Below are 23,662 nucleotides of genomic sequence, written 5' to 3' on the forward strand. Positions count from 1 at the left end.
GTCAATGAGATCTGCATCTGTATCCCAACTCTATTTTGTTACCTGTGATTTTAGCATTTACTAACCTCTTGATCCCTGCTTCTACTCTTATAAAATGGAAATGACAGAACTGTCCTTACAGGGCTGCCCTGATGATTCCAGGAGGCAGTACAGGCACATGGCTTACTTCTGAGCTTGGCACATGGTCACAGCTTGAGAATTATTACTCATATTGATAATGGAATTTGGTATTCAATTTTAGTATTTTTTTCCCCACACTCTGAAGAAAAGCTCCTGACTCTCAGCGAGGTGCAGGAGATACCAGAAACCATGCCTAAAATGAAACCTTACAGAGATGGCAGGAACAGAAATATCTATCCTTCCAACCCTCAAGTCAGAAGCCAAAGCATAAACCACACTTTTGTTTTTTTTTTTTTTATTGAGACGGAGTCTCGCTCTGTCGCCCAGACTGGAGCGCAGTGGCGCGATCTCGGCTCACTGCAAGCTCCGCCTCCTGGGTTCACGCCATTCTCCTGCCTCAGCCTCCGGAGTAGCTGGGACTACAGGCGCCCGCCACCAAGCCCGGCTAATTTCTTTTTGTATTTTTTAGTAGAGACGGGGTTTCACCGTGTTAGCCAGGATGGTCTCGATCTCCTGACCTCGTGATCCGCCCGCCTCGGCCTCCCAAAGTACTGGGATTACAGGCTTGTAAACCACACTTTTGTATAGCTTCAAGTTGGTTACTGAGTGCATTTTCTCAACTGCAGAATTAGTGAGAGCTGTGCGGAGAATAGAAAATGGACGTACAGTAAAGGCCTGACGAGGCATTCATAGGTACTGGTGACGCAGAGCATCGTGGGGCCCAGAATGTCAGGGACAATCCAAAATCCTCGAATTGGAGCCGGATGCCTGGAAAAACACAGTCATAGTTAAGTTACAAAGCAGCAAATGCAATGGAACCAAGAACAAAGACATGACAGGTCATGGCCTTCTCAGGCCTGGGCTGACAGTTGCCTGGGACATCCTGTCAGTACCATAACCTCAAAAGTGGTGGCCTGGAAACCTTTCATACAGCCCTACACTAAAGTCTAGAGCCCATGTCACTAAGTCACTCAGGAATCCCTAACTGTAGAGTGGTGCTGACTGTAATCTCAAAAGTTACACGTTACACTGAAGATCTGTCTGTCTCTCCAACTTGCACAGAAGCCCCAGCTATCTAGCCCACTTCTAACAAATTAAGTGCTTACAAACTGTTGAATGAACAGAGCTGCCGAGTCTGTCTCAATGAGGCCTGACGTCAATGTCACAGGAAATCATTTAGCATGCACAGCCTGCATCTCTCTCTCAATCTTCCTTCCCACTTCAGTGAAGACACTGGAAACTGAGACCTCAGATGGGAACTGTCAATCTGCCAACATGCTCTCCTAGCGGCTCCCACGCCCATCCCACCTGCATGCCTACAACACGCAACTGCTCCTGAATGCGGATGTCGCCTCCGCTCACACCTTCTGAAAATTGTACCATTAACTGTGTCGTTTCAGAATCTCCCTATTATCTACTTCCCCTCAGCTTGCAAACTCATGTCTCTTCCATTTCAAATACTCCCATTTCAATATAATGTCCAGTTCCCCTTAACTGATTCTTTCTCTCCATCCCTTTAGAACCAGCAGTCGACACACTAGTTCCCCTTCCATAGCTCCCATTTACTTTTTTGGCATCTAGAAGGTTGTAAACTTTTACTTTTTATTATCAGTGTGAAATCTACACATTACTGGGCTATATACTATGTAATCAGTATCCAGGTCAAGAATCAGGACACTGCAGGGGCTTCAGGGCTCCCATGTGACTTTCCCTGGTCATAGCCTTTCACTCCCCAGAGAAGTAGCTACTACTCTGACATTCATAATACCGCGTCTTTGCTTTACAGTTTTCCTATGTATTCATTCCTAGGCAGGAATGTTTAATTTTACCTGTTTCTGAAATTGATATAAATAGGATTTTGGGGTTTTTTGGAGACAGGGTCTCACTCTGTTGCCCAAGGCTGGAGAGCAGTGGTGCGATCACAACTCACTGCAGCCTTGACCTCATGGGCTCAAACGATCCTTCCACCTCAGCCTCCTGAGTAGCTGGGACCACAGGTACATGCTACCACACTGGCTAATTTGTTTGTTTGTTTGAGATGTAGTCTCACTCTGTTGCCCAGGTTGGAGTGCAGTGGTGCAATCTTGGCTCACTGCAACCTCCACCTCCCAGGTTCAAGTGATTCTCCTGCCTCAGCCTCCTGAGTAGCTGGGATTACAGGCGCCCGTCACTACACCCAGCTAATTTTTTTTGTTTGTATTTTTAGTAGAGACGGGGTTTCAACATGTTGACCAGGCTGGTCTCGAACTCCTGACCTAGTGATTTGCCTGCCTCGGCCTCCCAAAGTGCTGGGATTACAGGCTTGAGCCACCGCGCCTGGCCTCACCTGGCTAATTTTAAAATTTTTTGCAAAGAAAGGGTCTCGCTATGTTGCCCAGGCTGGTCTCAAACTCCTGGCCTCAAGTGATCCTCCTGTCTCACCCCACCAAAGTGCTGGGATTATAGGTGTAAACTACCACGCCCAGCCTACATGGGATTTTATTATTTTCCCTGTTCACTTTTTTTTTTTTTTTGAGATGGAGTCTCATTCTGTCACCCAGACTGGAATGCAGTGGTGTGATCTCGGCTCACTGCAACCTCTGCTGCCCAGGTTCAAGCAATTCTCCTGCCTCAGCCTCCAGAGTAGCTGCGATTGCAGGCACCTGCCACCGTGCCCAGCTAATTTGTGTAGGTTTTAGTAGAGACTGGGTTTCACCATCTTGGCCATCTTGAACTCCTGACCTTGTGATCCACCTGCTTCGGCCTCCCAAAGTGCTGGGATTATAGGCGCAAGCCACCGTGCCTGGCCTCACTGTTCACTTTTCAAGCTGGTACAGTTTGCTATCCTTCTTGTGCCCCACCAAGCGTTTTTCCTGTGGTGCTCTGTATTGCCAAACCTAGACTATGTCTATTTCTTAGTGTATGCTATTTGTCTCATGTTTGTGTATACTCGATGTCTGAATGCTTAGAAGACATCCAGTAATTGATGAACAGAATAAAGGGAGGTATCTAGAATACCTTCCAGGTTTCTACTGGGGATAACTGGGCTGATATGGCACCCTTCAGAAAAATGGGACGTAGGAGAGAGACTTCTGGGGAGACAGAAGATGAGTTAAGGGGACATGTGGAGTTTTATGTTCCTATAGGGTATCTGAGTGGAGGAGCCCAGTAGGCATCTGGATATGTGAATCTGGAGTTCAGAGTGGTCTGGGCTGGGGCGATATGGATGTGGAAACTGTCAGCACTGAAGCCATGATTATGGCAAAAGGTACTCAGGAAAGGACCTAGAAAGAATAGAGAAGACCCGAGGAAAGAGTTGTGAGCATCACTTGTAAGCAGTAAGTCGAGGCAGAGGAACCAGCCTAAGAAGGAAACTTGAGAAAAGAACTGCTGGAGGGACTGAAGGAGAACCTGGAGGGACAGACGTCAAGGATGCCAAGAAGAGTGTGTTTCAAAGAGGAGACACAGGCAACCTCATCAAATAAACACAGCAATGCAGTGAAGGGCGGGCAGACTCTGCTCTCATGAAACATATACATCCCAGTAGTGGTGACAAGCATTAAAAAAATGCAAATATAAATAGTATAATATGTGCTACAAGGGATAAGAGAACAGGAGGGCCCTAAGTTAGACTGGGCAGTCAAGGGTGTTCTCTGTGAAGAAGTGACATTCAGATGAGAAAGAAGGGTACGAGTTAGCCAAGACATGACAGCAAGCTGGGGCTGGGGCTGGGGAAGGACCTTCCAGTCAGGAAACAGTATGTGGAGTGGCCCTGGAGCAGGAGAAAGCTTCTGATGAGCAGGACACTCTTAGGGGAGAAGTATCATGTCTGCAACTTTCAAATGATTCAGCAGTGAATACTGCGGACGTGAGTGTAATGGATACGCACGTATCTGAACTGCTGAAATGAACAACTGTTTTCTGATACACAAGGGAGGGAGAATCCTTACCTGCAGGGCAATGGCTTCGTACAAAGGATGTGTTCAACAAAGCATTTCTGTTCTGTAGAGAGTTCCTGTAAACTATCCTTATCTTCTTCACCTACCACAGAAGACATTATATAGATGAAATGACGCTCAGACAAGTCTCAAATTAAAACGCTCATGATATTGGGTTAAATGCAATTAAGTTCTTGTCTGGAAACACTGCTTCTCAAATACTATGCTTTTCTGACACAGGCATGTGCTTTCCCAGGGGGTCTAGATTTCCGCCCCAAGAAGCAAAGTAGGATTTTCCTTGGTAATGTCTCTAAATGCAAAAATGTTTCACTAAGAAGAATGAGATCATTCTCTTCCAGGCTATTCCTTACCCACACTGATTTTATTTCCATACAAATATGGAAATAATGCTTTTTCCAAAATGCTTGGGATCAGAAGTGTTTCAGATTTCATATATATATATTTTTTATTTTGGAATATGTGCATTATACTTAGTAGTTGAACATCTCTTACCTGAAAATCTAAAATCCTAAATGCTCCAATGAGCATTTCTGTTGAGTGTCATGACAGCACTCAAAAACTTTTGTAGCTCACTCAGGTTCAAGGATGGAAAAAAGAGTTTTGGATTTCAAATTTTCAGAGTAGGGTTACTCAATCTGTAACAGGTTTTTTTTTTCTTTTTTTTAATGGAATCTCCCCCTGTTGCCCAGGCTGGAGTGCAGTGGCCCAATCTCTGCTCAATGCAACCTCTGCCTTCTGGATTCAAGTGATTCTCCTGCCTCAGCCTCCTGAGTAGCTGGGACTACAGGTGGATGCCACCATGCCCGGGTTTAAGTAGTAGACAGGGTTTCACCATGTTGGCCAGACTGGTCTCGAACTCTTGAACTCAGATGATCTACCTGCCTCAGCCTCCCAAAGTGTTGGGATTACAGGTATGAGCCACCACACCTGGCCTGTAACAGCTTTTTGAAATGTAATTCACAGTACCATACAAGTCATCCATTTAAAGTATACCCATTAAAGTATACAATTCAGTAAGTTTCTAGTGTAAGAACTGTATGCCTGGCTGGGTGCAGTGGCTCATGCTTGTAATCCCCAGCACTTTGGGAGGCCGAGGTGCGTGGATCACCTGAGGTCAGGAGTTCAAGACCAGCCTGGCCAACATGGCGAGACACTGTCTCTACCAAAAACACAAAAAATTAGCTGGACATGGTGGGCACCTGTAGTCCCAGCTACTCAGGAGGCTGAGGCAGGAGAATCGCTTCAACCCAGGAGGCGGAGGTTGTGGTGAGCCGAGAGTGCACTCTTGCACCACACCCTGGGCAAAAAGAGTGAAACTCCTTCTCAAAAGAAAAAACAAAAAACAAACAAATTGTATACCTATCATAACAATTTGGAATATTTTCATTTTCCCAAAAGAAATCCACATAACCATTAGCAATCACTCCTCAGTTTCTACCAAACTTTCCAGACCTAGGCAACTAATCTACTTTCTGTCTCTGTAGATCTGTCTATTCTGGACATCTCATATAAACAGCCATACAGTTATTTGTGACTGGCTTCTTTCACTTAGCATCTGTTCACAGTTTATCCATATTGTAGCATGTATCAGTACTTCATTCCTTTTTATTGTTGAATAATATTCTGTTGCATAGACATACCACATTTTATCTATCCATTCATCAGCTTATGGACACTTGGGTATGTGGCTTTTGGGCTATGATGAATAATGCTGCTATGAACACTCATGTACCAGTATTTGTGTGGATACAGGTCTTCATTTCTCTTGGAAATATACTCAGGACTGGAACTATCAGGTATGTGGTAAATGAACAATCATTTGAGGAACTGCCAGATTGTTTTCCAAAGTGACTGTACCATTTTACATTTCTATAAGCACTGTATAAAGGTCCTCATTTTTTTCTACATCCTCAACACGTGTTAATGTCCATCTTTTTCATTTTAGCTATACTAGTAGATATGACATGATACCTCATTGTGGTTTTGTGGTATCTTATTTCCATAATGACTAATGATGTTGTATATCTTTTTATAGATATGCTATTTGCCCAACTGTATTGAATGCTAAGGGTTCTTTATATTGTTCTCCATACGAGTCCATTATCACACAAATATTTTCTCCCATTTTGTGGGCTGTTTTCCCTTTTCTAATAGTATCCTTGAAGGAAAAAAAGTTTTAAATTTTGATGGCCGGGTGCGGTGGATCACACCTGTAATCCTAGCACTTTGGGAGGCTGAGGCAGGTGGATCATTTGAGCCCATGAGTTTGAGACCAGCCTGGGCAACATGGTGAAACCCCATCTCTACAAAAGACACAAAAATTAGCCAGGCATGGTGGCTTACTCTTTTAGTCCCAGATACTTTGGGGGCTGAGGCAGGAGCATTGCTTGAGCCCAGGAGTTCGAGACTGCAGCAACCTATGACTGCACCACTGCACTCCCACCTAGACACCGTGTTAGCCAGGATGGTCTCGATCTCCTGACCTTGTGATCCGCCCACCTTGGCCTCCCAAAGTGCTGGGATTACAGGCGTGAGCCACCGCGTCCGGCCTTTTTTTTTTTAAAAAGCAAATTCTTCCAGACCCTGATTGAGTCAGTTTTGGTATTTTCTTTCTTGAAATTTGTCCATTCCATCTAGATTATGTAATGGCATACGTTTTGTTCATAATATTCCCTTATAATCTTTTATTTCTGTAAGTTCAATATTAATATCCCTGCTTTTATTCCTGATTATAGTTAGTCTAGCTAAAGGCTTGTCAAATGTTGTTGATCTTTTCAAAGAACCTTTTGGTTTCACTGATTTTCTCTATCATTTTTCTATTCCAAACTACTTTTCTGAAATTTATTAAATCTATTTTTCCTCTGAAATCTATTAAAAGTGCAGAGAGTTAGTAAACTCACCTGATCCAAGAAATTTGTGAAGTTTATGAATCCAAGTTAGCCCAACACTATGTACACCAGCTTCATGAGTACAGTGATATCTTGAAGGACACTTGGGATCTGCAAATGGAATGATTAATGATACAAAAGTAGCCATTGGATAACTAAAAAAATTTACCTCAAATTTGTTGGCTACCCCACAGTAGCCTATGAACGCATTTGTTGATGCAAGGTTTTATAAAAGGCTTTCCTATTGTTAGGGGTTTTGAAATTTTAAAATTTGAATTCAAATTTCGAATATATTTAAGTACAGATATACCTCAGAGATACTGTGGGTTTGGTTCCAGACCATTGCAATAAAGTGAATATAGAAATAAAGTGAGTCACACAAATCATTTGGTCTCCCAGTACATATGAAAGTTGTGTTTACACTATGCAGAAGGTTATGTTTATACTAGTAGGTACGCAACAGCATCACGTCCAAAAGTATGTACACACCTTAACCATTTTTTATTGCTAAAAAATGCTGATGCAGAGACACAGTGAGCACATGCTGTGTGAAAATGGTGCTGATAGCCTTGCTTGATGCAGGGCTGCTGCAGCTTTCATTTGTTTAATAAAAAAAAAAAAAGCACTATCTGTGAACCACAATAAAATGAGGAGGTATGCCTGTATTCTGAAAAGTATAAAAAATGGCTGGGCATAGTGGCTCACGTCTGTAATCTCAGAACTTTGGGAGGCTGAGGTGGGTGGATCATGAAGTCAGGAGTTCGAGACCAGCCTGACCAACATGGTGAAAACCCGTCTCTACTAAAAATACAAAAATTAGCCAGGTGTGGTGGCAGCCGCCTGTAATTCCAGCTACTCAGGAGGCTGAGGCAGGAGAATTACTTGAACCCAGGAGGCAGAAGTTGCAATGAGTGCCGGGCACGGTGGCTCAAGCCTGTAATCCCAGCACTTTGGGAGGCCGAGACGGGCGGATCACGAGGTCAGGAGATCGAGACCATCCTGGCTAACACGGTGAAACCCCGTCTCTACTAAAAATACAAAAAACTAGCCGGGTGAGGTGGCGAGCGCCTGTAGTCCCAGCTACTCGGGAGGCTGAGGCAGGAGAATGGCGTAAACCCGGGAGGCGGAGCTTGCAGTGAGCAGAGATCCGGCCACGGCACTCCAGCCTGGGTGACAGAGCGAGACTCCGTCTCAAAAAAAAAAAAAAAACAAAAGAAGTTGCAATGAGTGAGCCGAGATTGCACCACTGCAATCCAGCCTGGGCGACAGAGTAAAACTCCGTCTCAAAAAATAAAAAAATAAAAAAACGCAATCTGAATGTTATTTTCTAAATATGAACACAAGAGGTTCACCAAAACATAAATACTTGCTGTCAAGTAACTCGTTTGTGCTTTTCTCTGTGCATTTATTTAGTTCTTCAAAAGAAAATGGTGGTTAAAATGGCAGCTCTGTAGAAAACCTATGTTTGTATACATCGACTTAAATAAAATTGTTGAAGCAAATGCACTCCTACAGCATAGGTATCACAAAAGACTTTAACACAACGGCTCAGGGAACAGTTCTATCAGTGTACTAAGGTGTGAAATGAGAAGTGAAGTTTAGTATGTCTTCATAATGTTGACTGACAGATAGTTTTAAAGGTTATTTTCAGTTTGGGATGCTCTTTTTGTTTGACAATCATTTATAACTAAAAAGTATGAGTAGTTGTTACACAATTTTAATTAACTGGTTTTGAAACAAGTATTTCTGTACCTCCTTTGAGCCCCAGTATCAGTGAGACAATCCTGAGACTAAAAGATAAGCTATTGAATACTTATTATTATGTATATTTATCTCTGTAACTCATGATTTTTATTATTAATATTAATAATGTTACTGGCCGGGTGTGGTGGCTCACGCCTGTAATCCCAGCCCTTTGGGAGGCTGAGGTGGGCGGATCGCCTAAGGTCAGGAGTTCAAGGCCAGCCTGACCAACATGGAGAAACCCCATCTCTATTAAAAATACAAAATTAGCCAGGCGTGGTGGCTCACACCTGCAATCCCAGCTACTCGGGAGGCTGAGGCTGAGGCAGGAGAATTGCTCAAACCCGGGAGGTGGAGGTTGCGGTGAGCTAAGATTGCGCCACTGCACTGCAGCCTGGGCAACAAGAGTGAAACTCCATCTCAAAAAACAAACAGACAAAATAATAATGTTATTAAAGTAAAAATAAAATACAGAGATAAGGTACATATTGAAGCTGATAAAATGGCACAATAACCCATAAAATCCCTAGATTAAATTTTCCTTTAACAGTCTCACTTTGTGATTAGTGACTTTATCATATATTAATGTTCTTTTTTTTTTTTTTTTTTTTTTTTTGAGACGGAGTCTCGCTCTGTAGCCCGGGCTGGAGTGCAGTGGCCAGATCTCAGCTCACTGCAAGCTCCGCCTCCCAGGTTTACGCCATTCTCCTGCCTCAGCCTCCCGAGAAGCTGGGACTACAGGCGCCCGCCACCTCGCCCGGCTAGTTTTTTGTATTTTTTAGTAGAGACGGGGTTTCACGGTGTTCGCCAGGATGGTCTCGATCTCCTGACCTCGTGATCCGCCCGTCTCGGCCTCCCAAAGTGCTGGGATTACAGGCTTGAGCCACCGCGCCCGGCCTCATATATTAATGTTCTAAAGCTGATACATTATTTTTCTGTCTTATATATTGAGGTTCCATAAAACATCTTAGAAAACAGCATTCTGCTATAAAAAGTTTAAAAAACCTTCGTCTATGGGAATCATCTATCTGTTTGAATAATTAAAGTATTGAAAATTTTCTTTTCATTTGCCCGTATTTTAAGACTTAAGGCTCAAATCATCTCATCAAATCTAACATTGTTAAAATGACTTTTCAAAACCTGTAGTGCTAACATCAACAGAAAAATCTTAATACTGGGGTGTAAAACAAATTGATTACTAAAAAAAGCCAACATTTAGTTAACAGGAAATCTGTTAGACACTATCACTTTGTCACTAAGAAATCTGGTGTGCCTCAGTGATTATAATATGCCTTGTTCAGCACAATTATGAACAAGTCAAAAATTTCTTAGTTTCACATATGAAAATGTTACTCTCATTAGAAGAACCAAGAAAAGGCTGGGCATGGTGGCTTATGCCTAAAATCCCAGCACCGCGGGAGGCCAAGGTGGACAGATAAGGAGTTCGAGACCAGCCTGACCACCATGGTGAAACCCCATCTGTACTAAAAATACAAAAATTAGCCAGGCGTGGTGGCGCATTCCTGTAATCCCAGCTACTTGGGAGGCTGAGGCGGGAGAATCGCTTGAACCTGGGGGGCAGAGGTTGAAGTGAGCCGAGATCGTGCCACTGCACTCCAGCTTGGGCAACAGGAGCAAAACTCCATCTCGAAAACAAACAAACAAACAAACAAACAAAAACAAAAACCCAAGAACAAAATGTCTACATCTACACTTAAGATTTCCCAAAGATATATGTATCTATATGAGGAAACCAATTAGTTTCTGTCACTTTACTTCATTTGGTCTGTTTCCTCATCTATAAAATTCTTAGACAACAGAAATCTCAAAATACCTTAATTAGACAAACCCAATGTACGCTCTTTGCTGGTTTGTTATGTAAGGAATTCTACCCCCTTAAATATTTTGGCTATACTTTAGTATAGAGTTGAGGCCAAAACTAGGCAAACTGGCTAACAAGAACTGTAAGGAGAATAGGTCAAATTGCTACAAGATTGAAATCCTCCTATGTTGCAGTGAATGACACGATTTCATTCTTTTTTAAAGCCAAATAGGGCTGGGCATGGTGGTTCACACCTGTGGACCAGCACTTTGAGAGGCCGAGGTGGGAGGATCACTTGAGCTCAGGAGTTTGAGCTTGGATGACATGGCAAAATCCCATATGTACCAAAAATACAAAAATTAGGCGTGTAGTCCCAGCTACTCCAGAGGCTGAGGTGGGAGGATTGTTCGAGCCTGGGGGGTGAAGGTTGCAGTGAGCCAAGATCACACCACTGTACTCCAGCCTAGGTGACAGTGAGATCATTATCACACACACACACAAAAGCCAAATGGTATTCCACTGTGTATATACACCACATTTTAAAAATCCATTTGGGGCCGGGCGCGTGGTGGCTCACATCTGTTATCCCAGCACTTTTGGAAGGCTGAGGCAGGTGGACTGCTTGAGGCCAGGAGTTTGAGACCAGCCTGGCCAACATGGTGAAACCCCACCTCTACTAAAAATACAAAAATTGTCAGGCGTGGTGGCTCACGCCTGGAATCCCAGCACTTTGGGAGGTCGAGGTGGATGGATCACGAGGTCAGGAGTTTGATACCAGCCTGGCCAATATGATGAGACCTTGTCTCCACTAAAAATAAAAAAATTAGCAGGGCGTGATGGCACGTGCCTGTAGTCCCAGCTACTAGGGAGGCTGAGGCAGAAGAATCGCTTGAACCCAGGAGGCAGAGGTTCCAGTGAGCCGAGATCGCGCTACTGCACTTCAGCCTGGGCAACAGAGCGAGACTCCGTCTCAAAATAAATGAATAAATAAAATAAAAATAAAAATACAAAAATTAGCCAGGCATGGTGGTGGATACCTGTAATCCAGCTACTTGGGAGGCTGAGCCAAAATAATCGCTTGAACCTGGGAGGTGGAGGTTGCAGTGAGTCGAGATTGCGCCACTAAACTCCAGCCTGGCTGATAGAGCCAGACACCGTCTCAACAACAACAACAACAACAACAACAACAACAAAAATCCATTTGGTCTGTTGATGGACACAGGTTGATTCAACATCTTAGCTATTGTGAATAACACTGCAATGGGCATGGCAGTGCAGGTATCTCTTCAACCTATTATTTCCTTCCCTTTTGACATATCCAGTAGTGGAACTACTGAATAATATGGTAGTTCTACTTTTGATAGGACCAGGAAAAATTCACTATTAGGAATCTGGGTGATCTGGACCAAAGACCACTATTTTAAAACTTGGAAATTTGCTCAGTCTGCCTTAGACAAAATGTGTACTATAGTGACTAAAAGGCTAAAAAAAACCCAGTCAACTTTTTAAAGGCTGGAACCACAGAACAAACACATGACATAGGAACAGTCTATGATAGTGTTACTATAAAAAGCATGGGAAGAAAGCACTACATTTATTGAAGAGCTTACCTCTATGAAGTTTGATTGGACAAGAAAAGTCAGAATCAAAAGGGTCATCCTCTCCAGATGCCAGTTTCAAAGCAAGCTCCAACTCAACACATTCAAACACATACAGAGAAGGAATGAGGTCAATCCTGGAATCCCAGGACTTTTCTGACTGTAAAAAAAAAAAAGTGTTGTAATTTTGATCTTGCATGTTAATTTGAAAATGTACACAATTAAAAACAGGCAAAAAGCTGGGTCAGGGCCAGGTGCGATTGTTAATACCTGTAATCCCAGCACTTTGGGAGGCCAAGGTGGGTGGGTGGATCATCTGAGGTCAGGAGTTCGAGACCAGCCTGGCCAACATAGTGAAACCCTGTCTCTACTAAAAATAAAAATTAGCCGGGCATGGTGGTGGGTGCCTGTAATCCCAGCTACTCGGGAGGCTGAGGCAAGAGAATTGCTTGAACCTGGGAAGCAGAGGTGGCAGTGAGCTGAGATCATGCCACTGCACTCCAGCCTGGGCACCAAGAGCGAAACTCTGCCTCAGAAAAAAAAAAAAAAGAAGCTGGGTCAAACAGCGCTTTCAAATTCTTAATTCCACCTCTATCCCAACAGTGCACTGCACTGTTATTCTGAAGAGATAACATCTCTCTTCCTTTAAGAAGACGTTTGTGAAAAAAGCCGATGCAGTGATTCCAAGGCTCTTTGTATCTGTCCCTGAAGATTGCAATATAGAGATCAGAAAGTAACACGCAGACGGGTGGACCAAGTAAGTTGGGCAACCTTCTAACTTCTTTCCACTTAGATTGCTAAGAGTGCCTCAGCTACTTTTTTAACTGTTTAATTTCCAAAATATCAGAAGTTCCATAAATAAGTTAAAATTCCTTCTCATATATTAAGCATTCATATTGGGTCAGGAAGTGTTCCAGGTATCGAAGATACAAACACCCACAGCAGCCTGCACTTACTGCTTGGTCATCTTCTTCTTCCCCTTCTAGCACGACACAGTGATACAGCATTCCTGATTCAGTGGCGATCACTAAGATATTGGGGACACAGGGTAAGCAGAGGATAGCACAAGCATCATAACCATAGTTATCTTCAGCCGCAGGATGCATGGGCAACGGACCCAACAGCTTTCCAATATTTCCAGGGCTAAAGAAGGAATAAAAACATATTTGGGAAATGTTGACAATAAGCTTGCTCACCCCATAAAACCATTCTTTGACTTTGTTTTCCTCCAGCTATCATACCCTCATTATAAATGTAGGATATTCCCAATACTCCACCTTCTCGCTTTCCCACTCAGATTCTACTGCTCTGGTGTTTCTCAACCAGAGACAATTTTGCCCTAGAGGACAATGGCAATGTCTGAAGACATTTTGGCTTGTCACAACTGGTTGTCACAATGTGCGGGGAGGTATTGGCATCTAGTGGTTAGAGGCTAGAGGCTGCTAAACACTCCCCTACAGCACAGCACCTCTAAAACAATAATTCAGACCAAAATGTCAATAGTACAGAGGCTGGAAACCCTTGCCCGAAATTTGCTATGGTTTATGCTTTCACCACTCCACTGAAGCCACTGTGGCAAAGGTCACCTGCAAGATTTGCTAAATCCAAAAGGCACTTAACCTTCTGCTGCATTTATCACTGGTTAACAATTACTGCTACTCAATATCCTTAACAGCTATAACAATTCTTTCTTGTAGTTCTCTCTTCCTACCTCTTTAAAGACAATTTTCTAATGTCCTTTTCTAATTTCTTTCTCTTAAATATTGGTGTTCTCCAGGATTCTGTTGTATGCTTTGACTTTTTTCAAAACACACACTTAAATGAGAGCTTATTAAACTATGCCTCGTTTTAACTACCAACTATATTCCAAGACTACCAAATCCTTTCTTCTGAAATGTAGCTTCTCTTCAAGGCTTTGGATCCCTATACTAAATCTGATTTGACAAATACTTATTATTGAGTGCCAGATGATTCTCCCAGTGAATGACTGTTTAGTTGATGAGGCAGACATTTAACTAGAATTAGTATACCATGTGATAAGTGCAAGAACAGAAGGATTTATGGTGTACAAAGGAATGACAAAAAGATACAAAGATAATGAAGAAAGCTATCAAAAACAAATAAGAAAAATAGAGAAAGAATGATTTCTGGGAAGGGGGTTGTTGAGCAGCTTATGCAAAGTCCTGGAAGCATGAAAGACAAGGAACTAAGAAGAAGAAAACTTATTTAGTATGATAGGAGGCAAAGTACAAGGTCTAAAGCAATGGCAAAACAGCTAGACAGACATCCAGGACTGGCTTATGAAGTACATCATCTTGGATGCCATGTTAAACTATTCAGTCTGCTGGGTAACAGTATATCACTAGAGGTTTAAATCAAGTAATGGAACTTCACTTTACAAATCAATCTGGTATTAGGGAGGAAGACATGGAAGGGTCCAAAATGGGATCTGGGGAAACTATTTAAGAAAATAACCTAGGCAGATGATGAAGTTCTGATGCACGGACAATGGAATGGAGAGAAGGGTGTATAACCAGGGGCACCCAATCTTTTGGCTTCCCTGGGTCACACTGGAAATTGTTTTGGGCCACACAGAAAATACACTAACAATAGGTGATGAGTTTTTTTAAAAAAAAAAAAAGAAAGAAAAGAAAATCGCAAACAAATCTCATGATGTTCTAAGAAAGTTTACGAAGTGTTGGGCTGCATTCAAGGCTGTCCTGGGTTGTGCACAGTCCGTGAGTTGGACAAGCTTGGTGTATACTTCCAAAAAATTTTAATCACAAAATCCACAGAAATTTGGGACTTTGATCAGTCCCAAATGTAAGGATGAAGATAACTTTTGGGTTTTGGGCTAAGGTTACTAGGCAGATCATGGTTTGGACAAATGAGGGCTCAGCAGTAAGAGGAGAAGGGGTAAAGGAAGGTACTAACGTTACCACAAAATCCTCCTGAGCTCATGTGTGAAAGGCAGAGAACATTTCTGCAAGGCGAATGTACTCAATAGTGAATCCTCACCATTCTGTAACCTGTCAAGCTCTTTCATCTTTCTTATCTTTATGGTTTTGCATACTTTCTTCTCTCTTCTGTACCCACTTCCGACTGTCTAGTGAATCCTTCAAGTCCAAGCTTTTGTCATAGCATTTCCTCAAAGTCTTCCAACATCAGCAGGTCTACTCATTTACTCCATCACACTCCTGAAGAACCCGGTGATGCCCTGAGCACATGACACTGTACTATAGTTACTGGTTTAGTTGTATGCCCTTCTGATAGATAAGGAACCACATGGTAGGAATGTTGCCTTCAATCTTGTATTTCCATCTTCTGCCACACAGTGGGCCCTGAATAAGTATGTTAAGTCGATTTATAAGCAAATAAACTCTAATGCTCAGTCCTTAGCCTTACGCCTCTGCAGTTTTCCCTCAAATTATTATCCTGTATAGACTCTCTCACCATGACAGATGATTCTCATACCTCTATTTTAATTCTTCTTGTCTCTCATCATCCTGTATTTCCAACTGTCCATGGAGTATTTCCATTTTATTGGTCCAATACTATCTTACACTGATTTACTTAAAAATAAAGCTTCTCCCCCAATTAGCTGCCTTTACTGACCTGTTTCTGTTCATGGCATACTCCCTTATCCAAACAGTAACTAAGTCTTATTTATCCTTCCTTTGTTGCTATCTACTGTGTTTAATTTTTCTCTCTGTTCTACTACCACCCAAGTTCAAACTCTCATAAATTATAAGCTCAATTTTGCAAAAGCTTCTTTAAAAGTCTCTGTCCCAGTCCCTTTCCTAACCAATTGTTTTGTCCTTCTGCTCAGAAACCATCACTGGCTTCCTACTACCCTATTCCTACAGAAAAAAAAAATCCATACTCACTCTTTAAAGAGGTATTTTTAATGCCAGCAAATTTTCTCAGGGCAGATACTTCTAGCTTTATCACTTAATGCTCCCTACATGAATCCTCAGCTGTAGCCCAGAATGTCTAATAAATAAAGCTTGAATGACACTTGCACTTGCTTATTTTCAGACTCTACTTTATGCTGCCCTTGACAGAAATGCTTTCACCCTTCCTTGATACTTCATTTAATCCTGAATGAACCCTCTAAGTCACACATGACATCGCTGCTTCTCTACAAAAATTTCCTCAACCTCGCAGTCAGAATGACCTCTCCTTCCTCTGGTTCTGACTGTCTGTGTACCAATACTGTGGTATACATAGTATTTTTTCATGTGTATGTATCTTTCTCCCCACAACTGGGACATAAATACCAGATTACCATGTCTACGTGGTGCCTTGTTCATATAAGATAAACCATAAGCACTTGTTCGGATAACTAGAATTTGTGAACACAAATCCAGGCCTACCATAAGTGATTATCCAAGAATTCTACAGAACTTACCCAAATAACATGAAGAAATGAGAGGCCAAATGATCTGTACTAACCCTTTCTCAAAAAGATGCAAGCCAAGCATCGGAAGGCTGCAACATTTCCACAGACTCAAAAACATGGCTCCCGAGTCCAGCCTCAACGATCTCTACTGGAGCCCAAGCTGAGTTTTCATTTCAGGTGGGTGACCGCCACAACTCACCTGTGTAACAGACTGATGTATGTCAGGAAAGTCTCTCCATTCTCATATAAGATGTACAGTGGGTATGCCACTACTTCGTCTTTGCCTTTTTGTCCAAAGAGAGTCTTTGGGACTGCTGCCAATGGCCCAAAGTCAAATGCCACTGCTGTCTCTCCTAGAGATGCAGTATATGCCCTTCTGGAAAGAGATGTAAAAACCAACTTGTTAAAAACAAAAACAACAAAAAATAAAAATAAAAAAAAAACAAAACAAAAACACAAAATAATAATAGGAGGTAGGTATATACAGCATTTGTAGGCAATGGATTAAAAAGACAAAAAATGATTATGAAGAAGGTTAACATTTAAACATTCTCAGCTGGGTGCTGTGGCTCATGCCTGTTATCCCAGCAATTTGGGAGGCTGAGGCGGGTGGATCACTTGAGGTCAGGAGTTCGAGACCAGCCTGGCCAACATGGTGAAACCCCGTCTCTACTAAAAATACAAATATTAGCTGGGCGTGGTGGCGGGCGCCTGTAATCCCAGCTACTTGGGAGGCCGAGGCAGAATCACTTGAACCTGGGAGGCAAAGGTTGGAGTGAGCCAAGATCATGCCATTGCACTCCAGCCTGAGTGACAGAGTGAGACTCCATCTCAAAAGAAAAAAAAAAAAAAAACTCATGAAATTAAGTGAAAAAAAGCTAGCCATAAAATTATTTGGTTCTACTCTCATCTTAAATAGTTTAAATACACAGATATACAAATAGCAAAAATATATACATACACACAAATGCAAAAAGGAAACAGGAAAACACATGAAAACATCAACAGTTGTCTCTGAGCAGCAGGATCCGTAAGTTCTTCAAGTAATTTCAAAGCACCTACTCTGTGCCAGGTCTTTTCTAGGGTCTGGGAATATGTCAGTGAATTAAACAAATGCCCTGCCCTCTAGAGAGAGACATACCACAAAAAGAAATAAAGATGGAACATAAACTCAGAAAATATCATGAAAATCAAGTAGGGTAAGAGGGTACTGATGGAGGTGGTACTTTACACTAGTTGGTACGGGAAAGACTCTGATAAGACATATGAGCAAAGATCTGAAAGAAGTGAGCAAGCAAGTCTGTGGTTAACTAGGGAAGGAGCAGTCAAGGTGGAGAGCAAACGTCTAAGGTAGAAGTGCTTAACGTCTGTGGAATGGCAAGGAGGCCAAGGTGCCTGGAGCCGAGAGCCAGGGCACAGAGAGAGGAATGAAGCTGGAAAGTCAATCAGGTGGCATACCTGTGGAACCTTTATAGGTAAAGATTCTGGGAAATCAATGGGGTGTGGAGAGCAGGGAAGTAGAATGATCTGATTAAACTGATCTGATTAAACTGTATATTAAAGTAGAATGATCTGATTAAATTTTGGCTGCTGTATTGAAACAGGCTATAGCTATAGGAGATTACAAAAGATTTTCAATTTCTTCTTAATACTTTGATCTATTTTTCTCAATTTTCTACAGCAAATATACATTATATCAAGAAGACAAATCATAAAACCATGCTGTTTTTGCATTTAAAATTTAGTGTAGTTATTCAGGAAGATTCTAGTTCAATACAAGGTTAACAAATATGGTTAAAATGAAATCACAATTTCATATAGCTGAGAAAGCAAACATCAATGCAAGATATTATCTTAGTTTCTTTATCACATAGAAAGGTGATAAAGAAATGAATGGTGGCTCAGGCCTGTAATTCCAGCACTTTGGGAGGCTGAGACGAGCAGGATCACTTGAGCCCAAGAGTTCCAGACAAGCCTGGCCAACGTGACGAAACCCTGTTTCTACTAAAAATACACTTACTTCTCACATTACCAAAAGCATGCTAGTCACCTCTGCAAAACCTTGCAGTATGTTAAAACTGCATTTATAATCCCAATAAGCTAATTTAAAAAACCATTTTATGACTCAAATAAAAACTTACCCTTTATTGAGTACTAGGCTTTCCTCTTCGGCTTCTGAAAGTATAATCACCTTAGTGGGTGTCTGGGGCTCACGTAGCGAGTAAATTCTAGCAACCAAAAGAGAAGAAAACCAGCACTTAAAATTCTCTTTTCGTTTCCCAAAACTGCACTTTCCTCTCCATCTAGTCAGTTCTTGAGAATTTTCCCACCACTTATCACAACTATTTCTTTGCAAAAATCTTGCTGTTGCAAAGTAGTCTACTTCATTTATTGTTTAACTACATGAGGGAGGTTTCACAGCCTATTCCATACCACTGCACCTCTGTCACTTCCGTCCTGAGCCCTTAGCTATACTCGCCTTGTCCAGTCATCTCGCTGTTGCCCCTAAGCTTGCCAGTTTTCCTTCAACTACACACATCTATCTCTGCCTATTAGACACCAAATCCCACCAGAGAAAGAACCGTATCTTATTCTTTATATGCCAACTGGCTGACAGAGTGAGTGACATTTAGCCTGCAAATCTATTTATGTGTTTGTTCTATAAAAACCCAACATTGGCCGGACACAGTGGCTCACACCTATAATCCTAGCACTTTGGGAGGCTGAGGTGCGCGGATCACTTGAGGTCAGGAGTTTGTGACCAGCCTGGCCAACATGGTGAAACCCTGTCTCTACTAAAAATACAAAAAATATTTGGGTGTGGTGGCACACACCTGTAATACCAGCTGCTCGGGAGGCTGAGGCAGGAGAATCGCTTGAATTTGGGAGGTGGAGGTTGCAGAGAGCTGGAGGCTGGAGTGAGCCAAGATCATGCCACTGCACTCCAGCTTGGGTGACAGAGTGAGACTCCATTTAAAAAATAAAAAGAACCAAACAAACAAACCCAATATCATATCATCTCTATTTTCTCAAGGTAAAGTATGATACTGATTTTTTTTAACCAAAATTATTTTAAAGTAACCTATATTTCACAGCATATAAGGCTATTGTGAAAAAGGGAAAGAATTTTCAAAAGGCCAGTAATGTCATTTTAGAAATCCAATGTCCCTTACAATCACTTATTTTGTCTGACGCCACTAAGAATTTTTAAACTTGGTTTCTTCTAATATCAATAAAATGCCACATTAAGTAGTTAATAAATGTTTTTCATGATAATTTGATCCATTTGAATACACATTTATTACAGTCTTCCTAGGTTCCTACAAGCGTTACTAACTTGAAAATACACATAAATACTAGACAATAATGTTGTATTGGGGAACAGTGAAAGAAAAAGAAAGTGTAACAGGGCATTCGGTGAAAATTTCCTTTTGCTCTGAAATTGCCCAAAATCTCCAAAGCTTAGGAAAACAGAAGTGTTAAGTACCACATATTTTAAAAAAGAACCTTCAATATCTGGGGCCAGACACTTCCTCTGGGGCTTAAGAACTGTACCTACGTTATCTTCCCACCATCTCCTTTTCCATCATAGGATATAAAAGGAAGACTAAGAAGAGAGGATGTCAAAGAGTCCTTCGGAGTACAGTATAATGTTTGTGCTGGGAAGATTTTCCCTCCCCTCTTTCTCTGCCCTGAACTCCAAAGCCAAACGGGTGGGCAGGGAAGGCTCTAGGAAAGAGCCAGATGTGGAGGTACCTGTAACAAGGGAGACTAGTGCATTTCCTAGCTGAATGCCCCTTAGTCACTTAGTAGCTGTCTCAGTTATTAGATCGAAAAAACATAGCAATACACACATATCACGTTCAGTACCATCTACAGTTTCAGGCATTCACTGGGGGGTCTTGGAATATACACCCTGCAGATAAGGTATACTGTACCCCATCTTGAGAGAGGATTCAGGGCATAGAGAACTGACAGGAGCCAATGGGAGCCAGAGCTCCTCAGTGATGGGGAGAGCTGGAAGTTCAACACTGCCCTCCAACACACACACACACACACACACACACACACACCATCTATGCAGAGACTACCACATCAGCGGAGTTCACTGGTGACAGATGGAACAAGATTAAAACAAGATCAGGCATACTTCCCCATCACTACCAGTTTGGTAAGATCTCTACCTCACCTATCCCACTCCCCTACCCCACACTGAAGGAGTTAGATTTGGAGGAAGGAGGAGGCAGCCCATTCCTTACACTTCACCCTATGCTCCAAAGTGCTGGGATAAGAGGAAGATTGAAAGAGCAGACCGCACACTCTCCAATCGCTTCTGATCCCACAAAACACAGGTCTGACCTACAAAAGGGCCAGGACATAGTTGTGAAATAGATTTGAGATCAAATAGCTTTTGAAATTTTTATTTTCTTTAGACAGGGTTTCACGCTGTTACCCAGTGGTATGATCATGGCTCACTGCAGCCTCAAACTCCTGGGCTCAAGCAATCTTCCTATCTCAGTCTCCTGAGTAGCTAGGACTACCGGCACATGCCATTATGCCCAGCTAATTTTTCTGCAGAGACAGGATCTCACTGCGTTGCCCACATTGGTCTCAAACTCAGGGGCTCAAGTGATCCTCCCACCTCGGCCTCCCAAAATTCTGGGATTACAGGTGTGAGCCACTGCAACTGGCCAAGATTAGAGTTTTAAACTGGACACACTGTTTTCATAACAAGAAGTAACAAGAAAGCTATGGGGATCTGTACAAGACACCATTAAGGGGGGAGCCGTTCAGCAGTGAAGGAAGATTTAGTAGAGCACAGTTAAAAGCAGTGATTAAGAAAAATAAAACTGAAGGTATCTGTACTTCTGCTGAGTCCTCCCAATTAACGATCCAGAAAGTTAACTGATAATATAGTAGAAATCTACATAGCATTAGGGCATTTAATAATAGAGTGCAAAGCTTAGAAGAGGCTTTAGAAACTATTGAATCAAACCTGCTCAACTTAAAAGATTGGAAACTGAGCCACCCCCATCCCTAAAAAGAAGCTCAAGATCTCAAAGATAACAGAAGAGGAGGTGGGACAAGAATTCAAATCTCTGAATTTATACTTATATTCTCTTTCTTTTATGCTACATTATCACCAAAAGGTGACATGATGAAAGAGTTTTGGAAAGATTATTCTAATGTGTCAGATTAGGAAAGGAGATACTTGGAGGCAGGAAGACTAGTTGAGAAGGAATAGTGGTAAGTAAGGCACGTAAGTTAGGGCAGTTAGGTGATTCTTATGATTGAGAATGGGTTACAACAACCATCAGATAAAAGCAGACTCATTCAATGACTCACTTTGTTCTATGTTGAGCTGTTAACTGGCAAACAGAAACAGAGCTTTCCCACTTGCAAGGCTTCAAGAGAGAGAAAAATAAAATTTACCTTATTACGTTGTCTGATGTTAACAGCACTATGTGGGGATCCAGTATTTCACTTGGATACCATGCAGCATGCTTTAGAGTCAGAGAGGTAGAACTGGTGAAAAATCTCTCAGCAACTGGAGTGGTACTAAAATAAAGATAATAATTTTCCAAAACATTTTATACAACTTTGATGAAAAATCTTTTTTTTTTTTTTTTTTTTTTTGAGACGGAGTCTTGCTCTGTCTCCCAGGCTGGAGTGCAGTGGCCGGATCTCAGCTCATTGCAAGCTCCGCCTCCCGGGTCCACGCCATTCTCCTGCCTCAGCCTCCCGAGTAGCTGGGACCACAGGCACCCGCCACCTCACCCGGCTAGTTTTTTTTGTATTTTTTTAGTAGAGACGGGGTTTCACCGTGTTAGCCAGGATGGTCTCGATCTCCTGACCTCATGATCCACCCGTCTCGGCCTCCCAAAGTGCTGGGATTACAGGCTTGAGCCACCGTGCCCGGCCGATGAAAAATCTTCTAAAGGAACTTCTTTTTTTTTTTTTTGAGATGGAGTTTCTCTCTTGTTGTCCAGGCTAGAGTTTAATGGCACAATCTTGGCTCACTGCAACCTCCGTCTACTGGGTTCAAGCGATTCTCCTGCCTCAGCCTCCCGAATAGCTGGAATTACAGGCACCTGCCATCACGCCCGGCTAATTGTTTCTTTTCAGTAGAGAGGGGGTTTCGCCATTGGTCAGGCTGGTCTCAAACTCCCGATCTCAGGTGATCTGCCCGCCTCGGCCTCCCAAAGTGCTGGAATTACAGGTGTGAGCCACCGTAAAAGGCCCTAAAGGAATTTCTATTTTAACACTCTTTGCTTCTCTTTCCTTCAAATGTATTTCCCTGAAATCATGCTGAGAGGGCATTCAAGGCATCTATTCAAACAATATCAAAGAATTGAAATAAAAATATCTTGTAAATTATAGCACATTGGCTGGGTGCGATGGCTCACACTTATCTTAGCACTTTGGGAGGCCAAGACGGGTGGATCACCTGAGGTCAGGAGTTTGAGATCAGCCTAGTCAACATAGTGAAACCTCGTCTCCACTAAAAATACAAGAATTAGGCAAGTGTGGTGGCGCGTGCCTGTATTCCCAGTTACCCATGAAGCTGAGGCAGGAGAATCGCTGGAACCCAGGAGGCGGAGGCCACAGTGAGCTGAGCTCGCGCCACTGCACTCCAGCCTGGGCTGAGGAGGTTGCAGTGAGCTGAGATCATGCAACTACACTCCAGCTTGGACTACAGAGCGAGACTCTGTCTCAAAATAAATAATTTATTTTAATAATTTAATTAAATTTTATTTATTTATTTATTTGAGATGAAGTCTCGCTCTGTGGCTCAAGCTGGAGTGCGGTGGTACGATCTTGGCTCACTGCAACCTCCGCCTTCCGGGTTTAAGCAATACTTGTGCCTTATCCTCTTGAGTAGCTAGGACTACAGGTGTGTGCCATCACACCCAGCTGATTTTTTGTATTTTAGTAGAGATGAGGTTTCACCATGTTGCCCAGGGTGGTCTCAAACTCCTGAGCTCAGGCAATCCACCCACCTGGGCCTCCCAAAGTGGTGGGATTACAGGCGTGAGCCACTGTGCCTGGCCTCAAATTATATAATATTTCATACATATATATACATTTTAGGATGGTTTGACTTAGGATTGATACATATTTTACACAGTACAAGTGTTTTCAGATATAGT

General features: G+C 42.3%; 1 protein-coding gene across 1 annotated transcript in view; it reads right to left on the reverse strand.

Annotated features, from left to right (window-relative positions):
* The window catches only part of LOC105472620 (nucleoporin 88), a 34,267-nt gene that overhangs the window by 4,715 nt on the left and 5,890 nt on the right, over window positions 1-23,662 (reverse strand). The window contains exons 3-10 of the mRNA XM_011726048.2: window positions 21,945-22,070; window positions 18,653-18,739; window positions 16,711-16,887; window positions 13,066-13,252; window positions 12,122-12,269; window positions 6,959-7,057; window positions 4,050-4,140; window positions 787-888 (exon numbers count right to left, since the gene is read on the reverse strand). Coding sequence (XP_011724350.1) covers window positions 787-888; window positions 4,050-4,140; window positions 6,959-7,057; window positions 12,122-12,269; window positions 13,066-13,252; window positions 16,711-16,887; window positions 18,653-18,739; window positions 21,945-22,070 — 1,017 coding nt within the window. The remainder of the gene's footprint in view (window positions 1-786; window positions 889-4,049; window positions 4,141-6,958; window positions 7,058-12,121; window positions 12,270-13,065; window positions 13,253-16,710; window positions 16,888-18,652; window positions 18,740-21,944; window positions 22,071-23,662) is intronic.

Source organism: Macaca nemestrina, chromosome 17 (assembly GCF_043159975.1).
Source record: "Macaca nemestrina isolate mMacNem1 chromosome 17, mMacNem.hap1, whole genome shotgun sequence".
Taxonomy (NCBI): domain Eukaryota; kingdom Metazoa; phylum Chordata; class Mammalia; order Primates; family Cercopithecidae; genus Macaca; species Macaca nemestrina.